We start from the raw sequence: 20,243 nt of genomic DNA, 5'->3' as shown, positions 1-20,243 counted from the left end.
AACCCCCCCCAGTGGTCTCAGTAGACATTTATCTCAAAGAGCAAACATAAGGACCTGGCGCCCAAGGCCAGACCCAATACACCCCCCAGGTGTTCAACATGTGCTCAAATTAAAATCCCATGATGGGTCATCGTGACCTCAGCCAGCAGCAAGAAGATACAACGGTATCAAGATTTATCATCTCCTCTCTAGGCTACATAAAAGTGTGAAAGTTGAAAATCAAAAATAATTAAATAGTAACAAACTTGGTCTTGCATCCCAATTGTAACACTTTGAGCTGAACATCTTAAGGGTTTCAAAGCAACTTGTCCCCTGCGTGACAAAACATTGCCAGGCTTGTGATTTTCAAAATTGTGGTGAAAAAATGCATGTAAACCATTGTTTACAAAGAATGCTTGATTATTTTCCACATTTGTGCCTGTGCCTCAAAGGGTTTTGCATTGAAATTGGCATTGAACGAACATGAGAAACAGGCTGATTTATGTATAAAAACCTCATTGTTGCTGCTTTTCCCCCCTCACCACTTTGTTAATCATCCCTCCCTCACATTCCCTGTCCTTTTTGTCCTCCTATTAAAGTAGAGATGGAAACATTGCGCATTTCCTTGTATTTCTCTTTTTCTGCTGTGAAGTTTATGTAGACCACATGGCACTCCAATCATCCCTCTCTTCCCACTCCTAATCGGTCAGTGGAACTTATTCTCAGGCGCTGGAGTTTTGAGGTGAAAGAAAGACATTTTTGGACCGAGAGATGGAAATGTTTTACTGGGTCAAAATGTTTATGTTTTAAGTTTGCTGGCAGTTTGAACTCGCAGTAGAGCAGAACACTTACAGTCGTTTTTTGTTTTTTTTTGTGGGTCCAACAAGCGTTAGTTCCGGAAGTATCCTATTTTATTTTATAAGTATATTTATTCTCTCCATAGGCATATTTTAACCCATCCACCAGACCAAACAGCTTAGAGATGAAACATTACAAACTTTCTATTCAAAGCCAAAAAACAACAGGAACAAAGCAAAAAGGCTGTGTTCTTTTATTTAAAATAATTTTATGAGGAATCAACTACTCATCCCATGAAACACAGCTAATGATGTAATCAAAATAAACGAAATAAAAAATAAATTCAGTTTTAGTCAAGTTATATTTTACAATTACTTTTAGATTTTAAAGTATAAAATACAATATATTTAAACGGTTGCAAAAAAAAGTGAGTAGTGTAATATTAAAAAAAGTACATTTTTAAAAATGATGAAATTTAAATCACAGATATTGTTTCATACAGAGGCATATACTGTTAACAACCTTGAAGGTCATGGTAGGTCTGTCTAGAATCGTTTATGCATTTATTGCTAAAAATCATTTGCTCTATTATGAAAATGAATGGGATTTTACTTCCAGAACTTGACTGTTTTGCGGCTGGAGCCATTTTTTCCACTTCTACTTCCATTTTTATCATCCCTCTGTTTAAAGTGATCTCTTTGTTTAAAGTAGGATTACTTCCCCATTTCTGTTATTCAGTAATGCCATACTTCTGTTTCTGGATAACTTCCCAAAGTTAAATCATATCAGTTTTGGATTGCTGTGTGAAACTCATCAATCCTGAGAGGTAATGCTTCCTTTTCCCACTGAATTTAATAGAGTAAATTATATTGTTTCTTCGATTATTTGATAGAAGGCTGTTTGTTTTGAACGATGTGTTGATTGTGGTGAAGTCCGCAGCTGGTTATGGGTGTGGGAAGGATCTGATATGTGACAGGAATGTGTGCTTGGCTCCCGTTGCCTTTGCCTTGGGCAGCGAAGCTTTGATGGTGGGAGAGATATTGGGGTCTTATTGCCTGAGCCCCTCCACCACAAACACTCACCAGTGTTTCCACATGGTCTCTTAACCGAGCTGGGAGTGACAGCAGGACTTCTAATCAGTGAGGCATGTGTGTTTGCTGTGTGTTTGTTCTCTCTGAGTGAATGGTTGTGAAGTACGGACCTGGAGTAATTGTTATAATGATACCTGCATAATGAAAATTATAACTGCACACTCAGTTAAAAGCTTATTTTAACGCCATTTCGGCAACAAGCCTTTTTCTAACGATTTCTGCATTGTGATATGATAATATTGGAATTGTAAATAATTGCAATATTCTTAGCTTTTTTGGATTTTGGTCGAGTAGAAATAATTAAATATGCTTTAAATGTAAATCTGCCTAAATAATATTCTCGAAAGTGTGAGTGTTGTAGTACTCATGTGTAGAATGTAACAAAACATATTATAGGGATGCACATTATATTGGTTATCGGACGTTTGATGTATACAGGTTGCCATATTTGAGCATTTTAGTGGGTTTTTTGTTGTTGTTGCAAATATTATCCATCATCTAATCCTCACTCGCTTAAAGTTAGTCTAAACAAACAAAACAAACTAATTTTATAACACCGTTTAATGTAATCTTTAGCAAATCTCAATATTAAAATCGATTTTTTTAAATACACTTTAAACATTTAGAATGGTTGTAATTCATTTTGTTTTGAATCTCCTATTGAATATATCAACCATAATATGAAGATAATTATTTATTGGTTGTTTTTAGTGTTTTATTGTAATTCATTTTAATCATTAAAATCATAATTTATTGGATATATCAACCATAATAGGACGATAATTATAGTTTTTTTTACATTATTTAATTAATTTTATATCAGTCCATCCTTAAAAATTCCATTATTTGCAATCCATTCTGGCATCACGTATACTGTTTACATGTGTGTTTGTGGCACTTTTTTAATACAAATATTTGATATAGTTTGGTCTCTAACTAAAACAAATATGCTGGCTGTTATTCTGTTAGTTGAGACCTTTTCAACGATATATGACACAAGTCTATCTGTTATGTATAATGATTTTACAGATCACAATTTAATTTAGTTATTTTTTCATGCTATGAAAATAGAGCAAATTCAAAAGCACTTGGTAAGTGATGGTCATATTCCCTATATTCACTGTAAAGCCAAGCTTCTTAGCTTTACAATTACATGTATTTTGTGTTGGTTAAGCAAGTGGGTAATAAGCATCCCCCGCTTTGGATTTAAGAGGTTGGTTAACGATTAATCGATTAATTGATCATTCATTTAAACCAGGGATGTTCAACTTCAGTCCTGGAGGGCCACTGTCCTGCAGAGTTTAGCTCCAACCCTAATTAAACACACCTGAACAAGCTAATCAATGTTTTCAGGATTACTAGAAAAGAGCTTTTGTCAGGGTTGAAGCTAAACTCTGTAGGACAGTGGCCCTCCAGGACCGAACTTGAACATCCCTGATTTAAACGATCGATTATGGGAATTTATGTAAATTGATATCACGAGTATGGAGATGGTTTTGTCTTTCCTAATTTGGTATAATTAAAAACTTACCGTTTAAGTGGTTTGTGGTCCTTTCAAGATTTAATGTGAAGACACATGGTAAATGATAATCAGGGAGTCAGTTTTCAAAGTTCATCTGTGTTCTGCAGGGGACCTGACCACATCAAACGCTCCACCAAAAGCTTGTTGGCCAACCTCGTTTCCAACATTTGGGCTCAACCAGCCGTCAAAACCACTCCAAAGCCCTCTTTGCTCCCAGGGAGGTGAGTCTGGGGGAGGGGGATTTGTGTGTGTGTGTGTGTGTGTGAAGGAGGTTAGCTGAGGGGACAAGGTCACTTCACACACATTACATCCTCAAAAGACTCACTATGGCCCTATTCATAAACGGCAGGAAACTGAGGAATGACAGGTCCTAAATTGAGCCATCATAATGCCCCTCCTCACCATGCACCCTCTCCTGTCTGCTATGACAGTGATGGATCAATCCAAGTTATCTTTGGTCCAAAGGTTGCTGACTCTCTGACATCCACCATTGTCTTTTTCGGAAACGAGGTCTGCTATACGCTCAAAATGTGCAATTAAGGCTATAATAGAGCAATCTCAGAGCAACGGGGTGACGTTGAGTATGTCAGACTAACAGATTTGTGCATATTCGGATTATGGATCATACTTCCAATATTTGCGCACATGCACACTTCCATTGCTTCAATAACAACCCAACTCACCGAAGTCATTTATTGCCAAGTGTACTGGGAAGTGGTTTGATGTTCCTTTAATTTGCCTCTCGTTGAACTTTGTAAAACAAAGACAATATCTGCCCGTCAGGAGGCTTCTTCTTGGCTGCACTTCAAACATGGCTTCTCACCTCTCGAGGAGAGAGACCTTGTTATGAGAGCACACACACTGCTGTTTCTGGACGTGCATCAAAAGGTGGAGGTTTTCCCAGTGCACGTCTAAAGCATGATTGATCACTTTGGGATGTTTGTGGGAATGTCCACCAGTGGTGATATATGTTGTCCTGATCGTCTTAAGAATGGATTTTTAAGTGAGTCGAATAAGCTGTACTGATTTAAGAATGTGATCAAGTAACTGAACAATAAAGGCAGGTTGTTGATCTGGGAGTCATGTATGCGATTAGTGGTGTGTTAATACGGACTCTGGGCGAGTGTTGGGTTTCCAGTATATGAATGCCAATTAATGTGGTCTTATTCGGTTTTGATATGTGCTCATGTGCCTGTGTTCAGTTAGTCAGCCAATGTGATTATAGTAAGACTTTTTGGAAACACTTCTTATAGTGACTATTTGTAAGTAGGACATTTTATGAAAACTATGACCGTTTTAAAGGTGTAGTTTAACCAAAAATGAAAATAATTTCTTAGTTTTTATTTTTTCTGTTTAGCCATAATTAAAAAAAAATCTATTTAGCCATACTTTATTTATTTCAGTTTGAATCATTTTAGTACTTAAACTTATTTCAGTTACCCAAAAATAATTTAAAAAATCGTTTTAGCTAGGAATGCACCAATCGATTGGTCGGGATGATCGGGAGTCACTAAATTTGACCGTTCTCGTGAACCGATCGCAAATTGATGAGGTAAACCCCGTAAAAAGTTGCCATGCCGCTGATGCGCATGTAAATCCTCACAGAGTGACATGACGTGCTACGTGGGTAAAGCTATAGGATTTCCGGGATCCAATCTTGTAATCCAATCTCGTGTATTATACAGTATATAATATAATATTTGCCTTCATGTTCATTCAAATATAATGTTTCCTGACACGCTGTGCCAGGTTTTATGTCAGTGTGTTCAAGCAGCATTAGTTATTGTTCTCTCATAACTGTTTGCAACATCATGCCATATTTGAATGTATGTAAACTCAAATGAAACTTGAGAGGAAAGGAAATCATTTGGATCAAAATCAGGGTAACTAAATTATTTTTCAGACTTTTCCATTTTTGGGTGACCTATCTTTTTAAATCGTTTCTTGGAAACACTAATTGTAGTTATTTACATGTTTGGTGTGTAATTTGTTTAGCTAGGACATTTTTAATGAGGACATTTTTAAACTATGACCGTTTTAATCGTAATTGTGCAGCTAGGTTAATGAGCTGATCCATCCATTGATGTTCAAATTGGGTGTTGTTGTGCTGTTTTAATGGTTTGAGAAGGAAGTGCAAACGGCATTTGGCGGTTAAGACTGTGAAGGCAAACAAATTGAGGAATGTAATTCCCCACAGAAAGGCATTTCTTCTTCACGAGTCTCCTTGAAACAAAACATGCTCTCTCTGTAAATCTTATGTGTGATGGACTAAATGATTCTTGATGTATTTCTCTCTACTTTTATTTATTTGCACTTCTTCTTAATTGTTATTTGTTGGCCACTACATTTCTTAGGTATGTAATTTGTTCACCAAAAAGCCTCTCCTGTGAATATAGGTCACTGGCTGTTGATTCAGTTGCAGTGGTGACCCATGGCTCTGTGTCACACCTTTAAAAGTCCCGGAGCACAATGGAACTTTAGACTCAGTCTGGCCGCAGCCATAGTTCAGCACACTGAGGTAGCGTTCTCTCATTTTCCCCCAGCCTGAGCCTTGAATGAAGCCTTTGTCACCCTCTCACTCACGCTGTCTCACCCACCTTTTCTCTCTCAGCCTCTCTCTCTTTCTCCTTCCACCCCCACTCTTCTGTCTATCCTCATAAATGAAGGAGCTAAAAGCCAGCAACAATATTCTCACCCACTCTGACCTTGACTCCATCCAAGTATGTCACTTTTCCAGGTTTGCCTGTATTCCAAGGTCTTAACTCTTACTTGGAGCGAAATCTCCCTTCCTGTGGTCCGGATTCTTCACTCCCATCTCCTCCCCATTTATGAGATCAGGCCAGCTCAAGGACAGATGTGTCCCAGCCTGCACCGGTGACCTCAGATACTGAAGGAAAACGTTCTGATAAGCCCTTTGTTCTTTGTTGGGGAGCTTTGTTTCTGCTTTGCTGTAGTGCTGAGGTGTTTTCTTAGCTCCAGATAAACCGAGTTTGTGTGTGTGGAGGGATAGATAAAGGAAACTTCAGTAGGGATAATACATATGTCAGTCAGCCAGTCAGTCAGTCAGTCGGGTTGTGTTGTTGAGTGGAGGCTCAAATCCTTGTCCAACAGTAGACAAAGGCAGTGCTGCAGAGGAGGGGGGTACTCAGGGCTCGCAAACTCATTCTTCTCTCTTTTATGAGCAGCAGAAGACAGCGGCGCAAGTTTGGGTGCTTGAATGCATTCACTGACCACAGAGTTACAGAGCTTTGAATACAACTGCTCATCAATCCCTGTTGTGTTGCTCAAATGAGAAGATATTGCGCTGGTCAAAGCTGATGTTCAGCAAAATTACCTAGAAAGTTCCCTTGGCATGTATATAGTGCTGCTCAAAAGTTTACACGCCCCTTGCAGAATCTGTGAAGACATAAGGAATCACACCAAGGCAAAAGAGTTTAAGTTTCCTGGAATGAGATGGGGAAGTTTCCTGAAGAGGATTTGGGTAGGAATGGCAGCTGTTAGGCCTCGTCTTCTGGAGGCCAATGGCGGGTTCTGGGCGCTATGGGGTTTCCAGAGTGACCCACTGACTCTGCTTTTGATTGCTGTGGAATGAAAGCAAAGCCTGGGATAGCTGACTGTGTGTGTATACTGTGTGTGCGTCAGGGCATGTTTGTGTTTTTGAATGGATGTTCTGAATTGCATTCCCCCTAGCTTTTGGCATTTGGTATTAATTTTTACATTTAATATGTATAAACACTTGCAGGGGAACAAATTGCTATGAAGTGAGCCAGTTGGGAACATTATTATGTTTCAGGCAAGGAAATAGGCCTAATGATAAATACATGGCATTGTTTTAGTTCCTGAGGTCTTAAATTTCACTCCATGTTATAATAGCTCAGGAAAAGTGTTTATTCCAGTTTTGATTTTATTGGAAATTGCGTTGACTAATTCTTAACTTGCATACACATAATTACCGTTTGGCTCAGTCTAGACATTTAAAATGTAACTTATTAGTAAAACTTTAGTAGGAATATAGTCCTTTCTCTGTCCTCCTCAATGGCTGTACCCATTTTTGTTTTCTTTTGGTGCGTATGCATTCCCACATACATGCAACTTATTTTCAACGCTTTCTTCGCTCCAGCTGCTGTGATGTCTGTTGTTTTTTCCGTCAGGATAACTGCAGAGCGAAAGAGAGCCAAAACCCATGTTTACCACACTTCCTAGATCTGCCTTGGATGTCTTCGTCTCACACACTTCCTCATTATCCCACACCTTTCTTTCCATTTTTCCATGGTACATTTCAAGTGTGCGTATGCAGTGCATCCTTTCCCAGAGGGATCAGAGACATTGTTTCAAATCAGCTGTTGAAGGAGTATGTATGTGATGTTTTGGCTCAGGATATATAGTAATAAATCATATAGACACAGGTCACCCTTATACTCTGGGGCTGTTTCTGTTCTGTGAACCTCTGGCTGCTCTCTGTTCGCGGTTTTCTGACTGGGGAAACCATTACAGGCATTGATAAATCAGCACTTGTTTTAGAGTAGTGTTCTTGGACAACCCTCCTCTGCGAAAGGTCCCGCTGGAAAAAGTTGTGAATTACAGCTGAAAAATGTGTCCAAACTTATATTGTAGGTCTTGTGAAAAATGTTATGACAAGTTCCCTTAAAAATATGTTTATTCAAAGACTTAACCCTCCCAGATTAGTGTCAGTCAAAATGAAATACTTATTCCACTTTTATGGAACATCATGTCATAAAATACAGCTTGATATGTCCATTCTGCACAGTTTTATCGATCGCACGTTCACTCTCTCTGTCTGCATTTCACTTTGCCGCCAGCGTCCAAGTGTTTTCTATAAAACGGCAACTGTGTTTCCTGTGTTCCCCGTGTTTCTTTGCCTGTTGTGGGATAGGCAATGCTTGGTAAGACTCTTCTGGTTTCTAGGCAGCTCAGGCGGACCGTTCTTCTGTCCAGCTGTGGCATAATGACGGGCAGTGTGCCAGACTGGCAAAGAGCGACGCCCTGTTATTTATAGAGCGATAGAGGGGGTGACCTCATGCCGCCAGGGCTGATGCTGGGACTGGGAGACAGGGAGCCCATTCTTCACTGCTGCAGAGGTACGAGGTCCATATAGACCCTCTACTTACTGCAGATTGGTTTTCATGCGCATACTTTGATTAACGTGATGAATTCGAGAACTGATCTGATCCCTGATGTGTTGATACAGGTAAACCTTTTGCATTGTTTAACAATTTAACCAAAAGTAATTGTGTGTTGGATTTTTGCTTGCATTATGCAAGTTAATAAATTAATGAGATTGCCAGCAGTGGGCTTCTGTATGATAGTGGGAAAATATATATTTAATTTATTATTCTGGATCTGAATGCAGGACTTCTCCAATCATTTAGTCTGCTTGTCCGTCTCTTACAACCCACTACAAGCTTGCATTCAGATGTGCCTCCATCCAATCAAATAATAATGGATAGAATCAAGTTCCCGTCCTTTTTTTTTTTTTTTTGGGTCCATTTAATTTGGATGTACGTCACAATATAGAAGAAATTATTTGTTGCTACTTTTGTTTCATTGGACTTTAACGGCAAAATTTGTTTTACTTGCAGTGACGGTGCTAGGCCGGGGCTAAAGCCCCACCAGAAATGTGCTTCGCACCGGCAAAGTCCCCCCAAGGATTTCCTAATCATTTTCCTGTTTTTTTCTTTCATTAAAAATAAAAAAGTTATTAAAAACCTAAATAATAATATAAGGTTTAATAATGTTTTGATGGAGGAGTCAATTGCACGCTCAGGAATGGCGCCGTTAGCGAATGGAGATAATATTGGAGCACTATTAAATATGAACATAAGATCGTGGAATTCAGACACGTCTCGGAATAGCTCAGAAGATAACAACAAACGTATTGTCCTCTTGTAATCTGCTATTGGTGAGTAGCTACTCTTATCTCTTTGAAGATTCACTCATGTTAGAAACGTCTCTAAATTCATGAACTTTGTTCGCCCTAGCCTAGTGGTGATGAAAAAGAGCAAATGTTGTTTTCGATCTTAACATACAGACTAATGCGTTAAACAGGTGTCTTTTGCGCCTGCTTTTCAGTTTCTTGCACCATGTCAAGTTAAAAGACACCCTCCGCTCTTTTAATCTTGTTTACATTTTTTAAAGCACAAGTGCATTCCTTCATTTAGCTTACTCATTATGTAGGTGGAACTGTCCATAGACATAGTCAATGTCTATGGGACTGTAGGTCAACCAGTTTCAATAAACCGTTATTGATTCCAAGGGCTGATAATGTAATAATAAAGATGTTCAGCGAAAATGATACCATCCTTAATAACGGTACACTTTACAATGTGACTTTGTAAATGTATAATTTAAGGTAAAATGGTCAATTAAAGGAGAACTTTCTCCTAAAGGAGAAAACAGACTCTATCAGTCGATCTACGAACCACCGATCCAAATGCGCTGGACCATATGAGATTCTACACAGTTCAGTGCATTTGGATCGGTGGTTCGTAGATCGACTGATAGAGTCTGTTTTTCAAAGATGGATTCTGCTTATATACGTGAAGTTGACTGTATGTATAAAATATCTTCTTATTAAACTGTCTGGACACTTACACAGTTCTCAATGCTTCGGTTTGCATGTAGGGACCCTCATTATGCTACCGTGTTAGTGTGGGGCTATTTTGAGCCTTGTTAGTGGTATTAACAAGCGATTTTTATTTGTCATTACTCCATGCCCCATATACTAGCGTTATACTAGCGTTATAGGCTAAACTGTTTTTAGAGATAAAACTATTTACATTCGATAATCATGAAAACAAATCTCAGATAACGGTTGACTAGGTAACAATGTGTAATTAGACCAAAGGTTCATTTTGCGCTGGAGTTCTCCTTTAAATAAGTGCAATGTAATGAATGCAGGGTTTTGAAGTTATTGATGCACTCAATTTTTTTTCTTAGCACACCCTTTTAACTATTTAGCCCCCTTAGAAATACCTATGTATGACAGAGTTTTGCCAAATTTTGCCCTCACTCAGGACTAGAGACATCATATGATCTTGGGTCTTTTTTAATGTTAACCTATTTAATACTATATGGTATGGACTGCAGTGTGTAGTTCTGGGTCAGCCCACATGTCTTTTGTGCTGAATTTAGCAAACATATTGTAGAGGTAGAGGTGAAGACTAACTTGCTTCATCACTGTCCGGCACTAACAGACACCCCTCCCTCCTGCGGTCGCCTGGGAGTGGAAATGCATTTTTCGGTACACTGACAGCATAACTAGGAATTGCCTTTCAAAGCCGTTATTGTATTAAAACTATTTCCATCCTGGGACTTATAATTTTCGACTCCTTCTCTTATAATTTAAGGCGTTTCGCGCCTCCTCTAGCTAAAACACAGACCGTATTTTATCTTGAAAAGGAGTGATTGGAAAGGAATCACAGTGGTGCTGTTTGTTTGTTGTAGCCTCTGCCCTCACTACTCATGTTGGGTGTTTTTATAAACAAAAAAGTCTCGGGCAGAAAGTTCCCCCTAACATTCACCTCCTCGACCATATTTTCCAACAGGTCTCATTTGAAGAATGGGTACGGAAAATCTTATTCTTCGCATGGCATGTAAGGAGTGGTCGCTCCTGAGGGAGATTAAAGGAATGGGGGAGACCGAATGGGATTTGTCACGTAGGACTGTTCAACCCTCCATAAAGGTCTCTTTGTGAACTTTATTTCACGATCACCAGGGAGCAAGTCAGTACTCATGCCCAAGCCAAACAAGCACTCGTACACACACACACACACACACACACACACACACACACACACACACACACACACACACACACACACACACACACACACACACACACACACACACACACACACAGGTCTGATGGAACATAGGTGTGGTTGCAGTTATTTTTATCAAGCCTCTAAGGAGAACATGAGCTCAAGGGAAAGGAAAGAAAGAGTGGGAGAATGAGACTACTGGGTGGGCATACAGGAAGGGAGAGAGAGAGAGAGAGCGAAGGATGGAGGTTCAGTGAGGTCCATGTGGTGTGTGCACCAGCTGACGCCAACAGTTTGACAAAAGTTCTTCACTCTAGGTTTTCTAAATAATTCAACAAGATCTGAGAGCGAACACGCACGGCTGAAGTGCCATTACATCATGGCCCCGGGTCCCCGTTAAACAGATTTAGTGGAGGACAGCGGGTGAATGCCCTTTTATCTTCTTTCCTCTCATTTTATTTTGGTTTCCCGGTCTTCCTCGCAGGGAGTTGTGGAAGTTCTGAGCACTTTGGCATCTTATGAGGTAAGAAGGTGCGTGTGAGTTTGTTTTATTGCCAAGGGGGCACTCGTGTATGCCTGCCAACTATGTGAATTTGTTCTTTTTGTGCAATAGTGTTACATATCCGGCCATAAAACATACCTGCTATGAGGCTTACCGGGCTTTTTCCAGTGGAGTATATGCCACAGATTGGATTTTAGGGTGGAAAAAGGCTGTGTTTGTTTTGAGTTTAATAAACTAATGGAAGGTCAGGCTACATCACTTCTCTCCGGCACCAATGCACCTGGAGAACATACTGTACACCGGTTTCATTTAGACTCGCACAGATGGTTTATTGGATTTGCTGCATAAATTCAGGTCTGAGATGGTACACTCATTCAGTCAGTTGAAAACCAAGTGGAAAAATAGTTATTCAACTGGTTATTCAATCTGTGTTGCATGTACACACAAACACTTGCAACCTCTCAGAATTGAGATGAAGCCCCTGTGGTCCAGGCTGAAGGGTTTTGCGGATGTTGATTGTGGTATCCGTAGAATCAGTCTGTTTGGAGCGGATGGGAAGGAAGAATGGAGCAAGAAAGAGCAATGTCCTCAGCGAGGCTGTAATTGTGAGCATACATCTGAATAATGTTTCCATTACATGGAACCAGCCATTTTGCATCCTAAACCAGCCAAATACATTATAGACTCCAGGCTTCATTCACCGATAGACAGTCCTTCAGTCAGCATCTCTGAGTGATGTTATGTCTTTTCTCCTCAGGATGTGAAGAACAACCTGAGAATATCCTGTAGTGTATCCAAAAGTTATTTAAAGGCAGTGACACACCAAGCCTACTTTAAAGAATTAGCGACAAAGAAAGCCGAATGTGTTGTCGCCTTGCGTCGGCTGCGTCTGGGCCAAAAACTGCACTTGAACACAACTTAAATACTACACTTGACTGCCAACTCCTATGTGTGTTCTACGCCTGTGTGTAAGGAAATGACTGTCTATATCAATAGTCTATATTCGTAATTCAAAAAGGGAAACCGAAACTATGACTGCAGAGACACAAACTGTAAACAAAGAAGCGCTTGCTTACCGTTTTGCATATCAATCATGCGGTTCACTTTCTTCATTTAATTCGGCTAATGTTATTATGAAAATATTTCTCTCTTTAAACTGAACATCCAATCAGAGTGATCTCTCTCACCGACTGCCCCGACGCTGATTCAATATGCTGAATCAGATAGACTCCCGCCGAAGTGAGCCCGACTAGAGCCGACAAGTAGAACACGCTGCAAAAACTAGCTCAACAGACTCTCTTAGACGGCCTGACATTGGACTCAGAAAGTCATTAACTGTATCTTTTTGTCTTGGGGATGAAATATTTCTGTCTTCATTTGTCTTGGGGATGAAATATTTCTGTCTTCATCTGCTTTTCTGTGTCCCAAAACCATCTCTGGTCTCTTGTGAAGTCTTTGCTCTGTCAGGTCACATGAGTTGACTAGTGAACAGCTTGCCCACCTGAAATCTGACTTGATCAGCACAGAAAATGCACAAATGTCTCCAGATTCTGTCTGGGTCTGCTTATGAGACAAAATCTTACTGAATATTTTGTGAAGTATGAACTCTACCCACATCCTAACATTCGCTGTCCCCCACTGAGCATTTTATTCAGGCTGCATGAATATTCCCTTTATGCCCCTCTGGACACGTTCTGTCTTTGATCTCCCCAAAAACCACGCTCAAATATTCCTGCAATGCTCACCACATTGACACACAACACATGTGCATCTGTTTACTCTACAATGCAGACCGACAGTTGGCATTGGATGAGTCTTACAACAATGGTATAGAGTGTGAACATGTTTCAGAAAGATTTGGTTTCATTGTTGAAATACGTGGCTCCCTTGTTACAAAATGGTGGCATGTGTATCCGAGCATGTTTTTTGTTTGTTTGGGGTGTTGCATGCTGAATTTAAACCTATTTAAGACAATTTTTTGTCATATGCAGTAGGCTTTTATAATTTCTTGATTTTTTTTCTCATAATTTCTTGATTTTTAGTTTTACGTTTATGCATTTGGTAGACACTTTTATCCAAAGTGACATCCTGAATTGAACCCATGACCTTGTCGTTGCAAGCACCATTTACTGTTTAAACTACTATTTTATGTTGCAGCTTAAAATAATGGAGTGAACTAGCCCACTGTTTAAAAAATAATGTCTGGCTATGTGATTTATTTACCATTTGGATGTAAATTTGAACTGCTCTGTAATCTAAATGAGATTTTATGGCAATCAAGTTTATACAATAGTTCTCAATAGTCCTACTAGTTATCTCAATGTGGTTATATATTATATACTGGTTGTTATTTTTTTTTAAATATTATATAGTATGTATTTTTTGTGTGTTACACACAGGATAACTCTAAATACCAATATGCAAAAAAAATGTAAATTGATTTGCGAGCTAGATTTAAAGATAACTATTAACACTCGTGTATGAAACTATTTCTGGGTCCAAATATGGCCCAGAGGCCTGTAGAGAAATATGACTTCAATTTGAAAGCTTTGTGGCATTGGCTGTGTATTTTGATGGTTGGATCTGTGTAAAGAAAAATGGGCTCTAATGTAAGACTTAAAACTGAATATGATACTCTGTTGTAATGTATGTGTCCGCCAAACATGAAGGGTGTGCGTTTATGTTAGAAGCTGAGATTTACATGTGCGTGACTGAGTGAAAGTGTGATTTGTGTATGTTTTGACTGGGCTAATATTTTGTGTATGGGATTTACTTGGGTTTTGGAGCTGATCTTTGACCCTTTGTCCTATTTTATGTAGGAGACTCCCTAATGGAATGACTTGGTATTGTGTGTCTGTACAAATATTTGATGAATGGCTGTGAACTCTGTGCATATACAGTACAACATTGTATGTATATTTGACTTCCGACCTCTGCCCCATGTTTTTAAAAGAGGAAGTGGTTACATGTGAAATGGACAAGGCTGTGTGGGTAAACGTGCTTATCTGTAAGTAGGTTCTGTCAAGTGTGTGTGGGCTTCTCTGATTTAAGCGTTTAACCTCTATGTCCTCTTTGAGAGAGAATATTATGGCTTTTTTTTTCTTCAGAGGACCTCAGAAAGTTATTTTTTTCCCTTCTGTGGTGTGTGGACACAAAGGCTACAACGCATATTTAAACATTATATTTAACCTTAAACTGTTTTTGTCTCTTGCTTCTAGATAGAAGAGGGAGGAAAAGCAGCTCAGTGTAAGAAGTTGAGAGTGGGGGATGAACTGGTGAACATTAATGGATCTGCTCTCTACGGCTCCCGTCAAGAAGCTCTCATCCTTATCAAAGGTTCTTACAGGATTCTCAAAATCGTCGTCCGAAGGTATGCAGACGCAGACATATACATATTCGCTGACTTAAGTTTAGGACACGTTTACTGTTGTTCTGGGAATTTTCAAGGGTGAAATCCAGAAATTTCATTTGGTATCCACATGATCAGGAATTTCGTGTGGGGGGCGAAATAATTTTCTGTCCAGATTGTGCATCGGGTTCGATTTTTCATGAAAATTAGCTGCGTTGACCAACAGAAGGCTGCTTGGATTGAAAGTGACTTCTGTGAGAGCTCATACATTGCTACACTATTCAGGGTTTCTGTGGGTCTTAAAAAGCCTCAATTCACCATTACCCAAATTAAGGACTTAAAAAGGTCTTAAATCAGAGCAGAACATCTTAAATTTATTAAGTCATGATGACATTAAATGTTGTTTAATGTCATTTTATAATTTTTATAATTCAATTATCTAAACACATTTAAACCAAGATGCATTCACTTGAGATTGAGTCACTTGAAAAATTGAACAATACTTCATATTTTATGTCATTTTGTATCTCCAGTAAATGCATTTTAATTAAAAAATCTTTAGACATTTGCACTGGAAAACAAACTGAAGACAAAAATACTAAGGGAGAACATAACTTGTTTGCAGTGTGATCAGAAGATACAGTAACATATATTTCCATATTCTAGTGGTTGGGAGCAGAGGTATTCAAACTACTTCTCTGTAAATTTTAAAATGTATTAAAAAGGAATGGAAATCTCCCTAGACATTTACAATTACAGAACATATTGACTTATTGTGTTCCCTTCAGTTTATTGCGTAAAAAGCTTTTTTTTTTTTTTTTTCTTTAATCAAATTTCGCCCGGAATGTTATTGCCCATTTATATTGAAGCTGCCATTTTGACACACATAGCTTTGACATTTATATATATGCTAACTTAAGATGCGGTCACATTTACCATTTATTGGTGAATTTTTGTAGACAAAATACAGTAATTTCATGCAAATTCGCCACTTTGAACTGTGTGGTTTGCAAGTGATTACTGAGCGAGCTTCAAACATCACTATACTATCAATAATATACAATGTACTTTCTTTGCTCACAAAATTATGCTAATATGATGATCGTGCCTGCCATGATGACACAGTAAAACTGACATTTTGACTTCTAAAACATCAAACCTAGAGGATGTGACCAGGATAATGCTGTTCACATAAACAGGATAATGTTTCGCTGTGGGAGAGCATCTGCGCAGTGGCTAAATCCACCAGTAGCCTCTGATTATGTGTCAGTTGTTTATTTTAGCTGGTGTGATGCAAGCTGACATCAGCAGAGTTTGGCAGACTGGAGAGTTTTGTCACCCATGACAGACAAAATTGACTGACACACCCTGTTTGACTCACTCACAGTCGCCTGATCTAGAATCAGATCTTCTGATGTCAATACTACTCCTAGTTATCAAGACATACATGTTTGAACTGTATCCAGGTCAGTGTTGGTCCGTTCAGTCTGACCACAGTGGTTTTTCCCTTTCCAGGCATGTGGACTATCAAAGTGTCATGTGATAGCGCCTCACTGTGGCTGTGTGCAGAGGCGCAGTTGAGGCGTCTAACCAACACATGCGCACACTCGCAAACATTTGAAGAATTTTAGTGATGCACTCACATGCAGTTGGTGATAAATGTTTACCTTTTATTGCTAGCTTTATGTGTGCAGGGTAAATGAGGTGCCGTGTGTTGTTGTTGAGTCTGGACTGGACGTCCAGTCGGCTGAGTCCTGCACATTCCAGTGTGTTGAGGCCTCACTGCATTAGTAGCTACCAGACAGCTGAGTGTACGTCCCACACTCCTCCCTCTTTCATCTTCTTTCTCCTCTCTCATTTATTTATACTGTCCTCCCTTCCTCCCACTCAATAAAGCCACAATCTCCTCTCTTCATTCTTTTCACCAACAGTCTCAGTAAAAAAAAAAACTTTCATAAAGCTTTCATAACCTCATTCTCTAGCTTAAATATTCTGTTACCACATTCTCTAACGTCAATCTGTAGCCTCTCAGCATTTTGTAACTTGTATAACTCCATTTTAAATCCTCTTAACAGGTTATAATTTTAAAAACCTTATTGTCGTTATGGACATGTGATGTACATTGTTGTGTAAGTGTTCAAGAAAATGCAATAAAAAAAGTATTACAAAAACCTTATTTTTAGAAAAATAATCTATCTCTGTTGAGCCGTATGACAGTTGGTCGGATGTGGTTTATAGTTTTACATTTTTCTTTAAATATTAGTATGGTTTTTTACTCAAACCTATTGTTTCACTTCAAAAGACATTAATTCATCAGCTGTGGTTGTATGGATTACCATCATGTTTGTTTTGTGTGGTTTTTGAAGTGTCAACTTTTGGGATGCTATCCACTTTCATTATATAGGGCGTCATTATATATGTTGTTCCACTTTTGTTGGTATTGGTCCACACCTGCCGGTATTCGAGAATTACATTTTTACATTTCTAAATTTTACATTTAGATTACAAATACTGTTATCTAACACAATTTTACTAAAAAAAATTGTAAATCTCTAAATATCCATTATTCATACTGTACATTATAATTTTCAATATAATTATGTTTTCTACTTATTTAGACTAAATTTAATAGATTTTTAATATCTACCATACTGGTATCAGCTAGAATTTTATTATTGATGTATTCCTAATAAACACATTATTGAACCTCTTAAGTATGCGTTAACCTGTATTACCCTTATTCTAAAGCCTTTAAACCGTTTCTAACTTTTATAACCTAATTCTCTTGCTTCAATACTCTTTAACTTCTGTGACCTCATTTTATAATCTCTCATCATTCTTTAACCTCATTCTCAAACCTCTTGACAATCACCTAACCTCTTGACATTCTCTATTTATCTTATCTGTTGTAAATAAACCAATTCAATATGCTGTTTATTTTTGTTCATACTCAAACACCAACCCCTCACTCATTCTCAAAACACAAGAATTCTCATGAGATTTTTTTTTTTTTTTTTTACAACAAAACACAACCTACTTGAGTGCACTTAAGGTACGAGAATTTAGAATTACTGTCTCAGACTATAAACATGCTTTTAGCCAAAGAAAAATCTGAACTTTTAAACCTCCAGGTTTAGGATAGCCATCCAAACACCAGCTCTGCAGAAGCTAGCCACAGAGTCAGAGGTTCAGGAGTGAGGGAGAGGAGAGAGGAGTGTAGAGATGGAAAAAATTCCTTTTCTTTTTACATCCGTTTATTTGGCTGCGAGTCAGAAATGCTGCAGTCTTTGTGTTATTACCCTGCCTGTGGTTTCTATCTTGCTGTGGTTTTCTAGGCAGCACATCCAGTGTGTGTGTGTGTGTTGTATTTTTCTGTTTGTGGGTTTGATCCCTAGTCACACCAGTGGAACTGTGCCGGAGGCTCTTGAAGGAATCACATTTGATTGTTGTATAGACTCAGACTGTTGCTGTAGCCTATATATTGTCTTTTTGCATGCAGCCTGTTTTTGTATAAAGCTAATGGGTTGGATTGGTTAGAATGCATGTTTATTCATGCTTGGCAATCAATCTAACATAGGCACTGCTGATCAGTGCCGTGGCTGCCATGTTTTAAATCGTGTCTGCATTGTGAGGACATTTCAAATGGCTGAATGTTACCGACTTTTCAGTCACTGTTACTCACCTTGAACCTTTTAGCAAAAAACACACTAATTAATTATTAATTGAACACTATTGAACTTTCTGCATTATCGTGTGTGTGTGTGTGTGTGTGTGTGTGTGTGTAAAAGAGAATCTTCATTTCTGGTTTATGGCTAAAAGGAAGGGGCTTAAGTATGACTTTGCGTATGTGAGGTTTTTGTAATGGTGTGTTTGTGTCTGTGCATCTTTGGACGTCAGTAGAGGTCACATGCATCACGCAGGGCTCATTTCCACCTCCATTTCAAGGCCAAGGAATGTATGACTATTTAGTCAGCACCACTAGAGATGTTTATTTCTGTGCGTGTGTGTGTGTGTGTGTGTGTGTGTTTAATGACAACCTCCCTGCCAATCATTAGAAATTGACCTTAAATTAGTTTTTGCAGGGTAGTAACTGAGACTTGAGCCATTGATAGGCAGTTATTGAGAGAGAGGGAGGGCAGCTCTCAACAGTGTTTGATGGCAGAGTCTCTACTAATAGCGAAGCTGTACATTTAACTGCTTTAACACAAAAACAGTGACGTTGCCACCTCGCTACTGAGAAATGTCATGTACATTTTCAGTTGTAAACTATTTTATCAAAGTCAATCGCAGGGCAGTGCTGACAACAAATTTCTGTGTGCGTGTTTCTGTCTGTGTACAAGTGTGTGTATGTACTGTACTGAACTGTGTGTGTGCACGCAGAGAGTGAGAGAAAGTATGCTTTCCATAGAAAATAAAAGGTAATGTATCTGATGTGTCAAAGTGATATGGAATATACAGTCAACAAACCTGGAACTACCTAATTATTATTATTATTTTTTACTACTGGAACTACTTAATTAAGTGTGTAGAATAATTGCACTCCGTAGAATGTTGTCAACCAATCAAAGTCAAGCATTCAGCAGCCCTGTGGTGTATTTTCAATTTAATGTTTTACTTTTTTTTTTTTTGGTACATATTTATTTGGTCACACTTTAGAATGGGGTCCAATTCTCACTATTAACTAACTATTAACTACGACTTTTGCCTTAATAAATTCCTAATTACTTATTAATAGTTAGTAAGGTAGTTGGGTTACACTTTATTTTTAAGGTGTCATTGTTATAGTATAGTATGTTTAAGTATTGGGTAGGATTAGGATGTAAGATGGTCATGCAGAATAAGGCATTTATATGTGCTGCTTTTATAAGTACTATATTGTTAAAGTGTTACCATTTTATTTTTGTTATTTTGCTAATTAGGATTATGTTAATATAACTAAATTGAAATCATTAAATCGAGGTTTATTGTGTCCCCTCTGGTTGTGAACTACTGGTGTAAAGATGAAATCTGTTTGAAATAACACAAATAATTGTATTGATATTTTTCAGTAATGACAGATTTTAATCTATATGTTTGGATTAGAGCTGTTGTGTCCCCCGGCTTCTCTTTGTGAATGGGAAGGTGAGCTGTACAGTTAAAGGATGTTTGTGGTATGCCGTGTCTAGAGACACACCGAATTGTTTTCCTGCACACACACTTTCTATTGTTCTTCAGCAGCTGT

The 20,243-nt window shown here is 38.5% G+C and overlaps 1 protein-coding gene across 3 annotated transcripts in view; it reads left to right on the top strand.

Moving 5' to 3' along the window:
• Positions 1–20,243, top strand: part of shroom4 (shroom family member 4) — a 52,801-nt gene that overhangs the window by 9,878 nt on the left and 22,680 nt on the right. For 2 of the 3 annotated variants that reach the window (XM_079583721.1, XM_079583720.1), the window contains one exon: positions 14,892–15,043. In XM_079583721.1, the coding sequence (XP_079439847.1) occupies positions 14,892–15,043 (152 nt within the window). Of the gene's footprint in view, positions 1–8,489; positions 8,600–14,891; positions 15,044–20,243 lie in introns of those variants that run through there. The other variant, XM_079583722.1, reaches the window with a different exon arrangement.

The sequence above is a fragment of the Phoxinus phoxinus genome (genome assembly GCF_949152265.1).
Source record: "Phoxinus phoxinus genome assembly, chromosome: 2".
In the NCBI taxonomy this organism is placed as follows: Eukaryota; Metazoa; Chordata; class Actinopteri; order Cypriniformes; family Leuciscidae; genus Phoxinus; species Phoxinus phoxinus.
The sequence above is the reverse complement of the archived record's forward strand: the minus strand, read 5'-3'. Positions and strand labels throughout refer to the sequence as shown.